At 31.0% G+C, this 4531-nt stretch overlaps 1 protein-coding gene across 5 annotated transcripts in view; it reads left to right on the forward strand.

Moving 5' to 3' along the window:
* Nucleotides 1–1511, forward strand: part of grn (GATA binding protein grain) — a 260366-nt gene extending 258855 nt beyond the window's left edge. The window contains exon 9 of one of the 5 annotated variants that reach the window (XM_067046767.1): nt 1316–1506. In XM_067046767.1, the coding sequence (XP_066902868.1) occupies nt 1316–1340 (25 nt within the window). In that variant the 3' untranslated portion in view covers nt 1341–1506. Of the gene's footprint in view, nt 1–1315 lie in introns of all 5 variants that reach the window. The other 4 variants (XM_067046766.1, XM_067046768.1, XM_067046764.1 and 1 more) reach the window with 4 other exon arrangements.
* Nucleotides 1512–4531: the final 3020 nt, after the last annotated feature.

Below are 4531 nucleotides of genomic sequence, written 5' to 3' on the forward strand. Positions count from 1 at the left end.
TCTGGGGCTGTATGGCTTATGAGGGTTTGGTCAATTTTTATAATAAATTTAATTTAATTTTTAATAAATGTTGGGAGTAGCCGTTTAAGTAAAAAACAAAGGCTGAACTTAATTATTTGTGTATTTAAAAAAGTAAAGAGATTTAAGTCCTCCTTGAATTTTTTTTAATATGAAATGTAAATTAGTAAAATTTTAAAGCCTCAGATTTTTTTTTCGTTCAATACAGACAAGTAATAGTAATACCAATCATATAAAATATTTTTAATTAATTATGAGAGATAGTTGACCGTGGATGATGAATGAGGAGAAGATGGTTGGGGATGCGGTCAATGAAAAACACAAATAAGTACGATTAACTTATTTTAATGTGCCAACGTTTCGGCTAGAGTTTCTAGCCTTCTTCAGGGCTAAAAACAGAACAAGATAACAACCACAGTAAGTATAGAAAAATAAAAAAAATAAAAAGAAAGTATAAACAGAATAAATTTTACAAAATAGAATTAATGACTAGTCTAGTGAATTAATGACTGTCTATTACAAAATAGACATTAATTCTATTTTGTAAAATTATTCTGTTTATACTTTCTTTTTATTTTTCTATACTTACTGTGGTTGTTATCTTGTTCTGTTTTTAGCCCTGAAGAAGGCTAGAAACTCTAGCCGAAACGTTGGCACATTAAAATAAGTTAATCGAATTTATTTGTGTTTTTCATTGACCGCACCCCCAACCATCTTCTCCTCATAAAATATTTTTATTTTTGTTAAATTGGATTAATCAATTTTAATCTTTAATAAATTATATCTGCTTGGATTTCATTTAACAGCAATTAATTTCCGGTTGCACGTTGAGTTACATATCAAAACATTTATGATTGCAATTATTTTTTCCGATTTACATGATTTCAATATCAATATTTTATTATTTAATTACATAATTTCTTTTCTTAAATACTTTCATATAATGATTGCTAAACAATTTTTATCTTTCCTTTATCTTTATAAATGCCCAGACATGGGAGTATAAATTTTTTAATCAGAATATGTCATACTTAATAAAATTAATAACTCATATTTCAAAAAATAAGTAATGTCCCCATACTACCAGAATGGTCTAAAATACACAGACTTTTTAGAATTGGCAATCTTCCAGTAAAATGTGATAAAAATATATTATGAGATGGAAGATTCTAACAATAGACTCATAAAAAGTTTAAACTATAATTAAAATTGAATATTAAAATTTATTATTTTTGTAAAATATAGTAACTGAATATAGTGATGACTTTTGATAATATTATATTATTGTTATTTTCAGTGACTGCGCTGTGGTGTGCGCCTAGACTGAAGCCAAAGATGTCTTCAACACAGCACTACAAAAGACACCTTCAATTCAGCACCAGCCAGTGTCCTTCCTTATCGTGTCCTTTGTGATTTTAATTTTGTTTTATTTAGTCATTGTTATGTGATCTATTGTATTATATAACAAAAAATATATATTTATTATTTGATATTCCTACCATTTTTTAGCCTGTATATTTATGTTACTTTATCAATAAATCAATAATAAAAATATTATATGATATAAATATATCAATAATAATAATATACATCAATAAATATTAATAAAAAATCTCACTCAGTATTTGTTTTTTTATCTAGTCTACATGAGTATACGTAATTCCTCAAATCCTTGAAATTGAAAACAAATCGCTCACTTAAAAACAATACACTGGGAAAATTCTCAATTAAAATTTTTTTAAATATCTTGAGGTTAATTAGGATTCTCCAAGTCTTGGGTACGCTTTAATTATACTTTTTTTTTACGAAGCATATTAATATTTAATACTTTCCCAGTTATTGAGGGCAATGCCCTATTAAAATCGTATGGTATAATATAAGATATATTATTTTATATTATGAAAGCCCTGTTTGATTTTTAAATTAAACAAATATCTTATTATTAAAACCAGTTTAATAATTGAAAATTATCAAAATTCTATCCTATCCTCACTACGTATACCGATGACACATGTGTGCTCGCAGCTAATAATACCCCTTTAATTGCATCCCATATCACAGCCCTCGAAGAATGGTGTCGTAAATGGAGGATTAAAATAAATCCCATCAAATCACTTTTACCCCTGTCGTAAACCTAGCGACTGTACTACTAATAATGTTGCTCTTACGAGTGTCGAACAGATCCCATAGCTTGGACTACATCTAGACAAACAACTAACCTGGAATCCTCACACAAGACTGAAAAGAAAGGAAACATCCATATCTATTACAATACTTACTAGAAAAATGGCCGAAACCTCCAATTCATTATAAAAGATTGATCTACATGACTGTAATAGGATAATCTGGAAATACGGAGTTGAGCTTTGTGGCTAAACTAAACATTCGAATTCCTCTCTTATCCAATCCTTACAATCCACAATCCTCAATGACTTATCATAAAATTATCCACAATGACCTTTATGTTCCATATGTAAGGATGTATGGATCTTGTCCGAATAAGATAGCAATCCTTCCATTATAAACGCCCTAACCACCTAAACCCACTAGTTTCCAACCTTGCTTCATCTTCCATTCCTGACTATCCACCGAAAAGAAGATGGTCTCGAAACCTTCTAATCAGGAATGTTATTCCAGTGGTTTCACTACATCTCTATATTAAATCATTGTAATCTAACATCACATTTACTGTATGTATGTGTATGTAAAGACAGTTCTAAATTTCAATAAAAAAAAAAATTACTCTTGATTTAATATTTATATTAAGTTAATGGTCTGTTAGCTGTTTATTAGGATTAAATGTTTTTATGTACTATTACTAGGTCAGAACAGGATAGTGGCATAGGCAACTCTCCTGTAAAGGGAAAGGGAAGCATAAAAGAGGGGAGTTAACGCCCTCGGAGCTCAGATTAATAGGCTACGTTGAGGTTAAAAGGAATGTTCACCATTGTAATCTAAACTGAAACAGAAGGCAGCCTGTGATTGGCTCTCTGCCACGACTTTGGAGTTCAATACCATCACTCGCTTTTTTGACTTCACTTTTTCTGGCAGCTTACCGTTATATACCATTTCCATTATTCTCCTTCCTCCAAGGAATACTAAGTCGGCTAATCATCCAGGTAATAAAGATATTTTATAGATAATGGGAAGAATAAGATTTATAATTACGCTGGTTTTAATGTCCTATAACCTCCTCCTTATTGCCAGGTTCGAACCGGAACCGAATTTGACTCCAGGATATAAAAAAAATTCAATAATGTAATTTGGGTGTATCAAATTTTTATTAAAAAAAAAATGATTAAGATGTTGAGGTGAAAAATTAACTGCCTTATTATCAACATTCTTTATTAGTTTGTACAACATTTCGGGTTTTCACATCTTTAAGTACTAATATTCCTACAAGTACATCAGTTAAAAAAAAAATCGATAAAATATTGATACTATTCTAAAGGAACTTAACTTTTGACCTTAACATCTTAATAAAAAAAAAAAAAAATTCCTAGGACAGACAATCAAAAAATAAAAATTACTACTTCTCAAAATTCAACCAATATTATAGAAGATTCAGCAAAAATATTTTTTGTTGGTCTTTTCAAACGAGGCAGTAAGGATAGTAGTTCGAATGGTCACAAAAGTTTATTATATACAATTAATTTAAACTGCAAACTTTTGCAGGTAATTTAGACATAGTCTTTACAGAAGATGGCATATAGGACTGCACAGCAGGACCCAACGTTTTATATGGAGATATCAGGTTAAAGAATAACGCTATTTAATTTATTTAATTATTTCTAAATTGCAATCACATCATTCTTTTATTAGTTATATCATGCCTTTTAGTAAAAGCATTTACTGGAGCTATAAAGTAAACCTTTACTCCTTTACTAAGTAAACCTTTAAGGTAAAATTAGGATTTGCTTTAAAATCTTCCATTGACAACACCCATACACGAGTACCCAGCCAACCAATGACTCGTTCGCCCTGGAACATCGCCGAAGAACCTGCCCCTCAGAGGGTAACGGAGGATGGTCGGTGCGGAAATGGGGAGCCAGAAAGCGGAACCAGAGCTCATGAATAGTGAGCAGGTTCACAGAAGGGTTTCCCAACCGGTGTCGAAAATATTACTCACCGCTTTCCGTGGCACAATCTCTTCCCTCCACTAAGTGCTCCAGGATTTTCTCAATCCTGTCGGCGCTCAACTGGTGTGAAACCTGTGAATAAAGCGGAGTAATGAGGGTACATGTCGAGAATACCTACAGGACCTGAAACAGGACCATGTTTCGTATTATGACATTAACACAAAAATGTTTCCCAAGTACAAATATACCTTAATTTAGTACTGTGAGGATTCTATAGTTTGTAAAGACGTGGCTTCCAAGAGGAACCCAAAGAAGCAGGATCCAGAATTATTGACATTGCTTGTAAGACGTTCTAGCACATCTGTTAATAAAATTTTGATTCTACAATTTACACTCTACAACAATGATATTTCATATAAATTACTAACAAATTG

The sequence above is a fragment of the Halyomorpha halys genome, unplaced genomic scaffold (assembly GCF_000696795.3).
Source record: "Halyomorpha halys isolate HHAL.00 unplaced genomic scaffold, Hhal_1.1 Scaffold281.1, whole genome shotgun sequence".
In the NCBI taxonomy this organism is placed as follows: domain Eukaryota; kingdom Metazoa; phylum Arthropoda; class Insecta; order Hemiptera; family Pentatomidae; genus Halyomorpha; species Halyomorpha halys.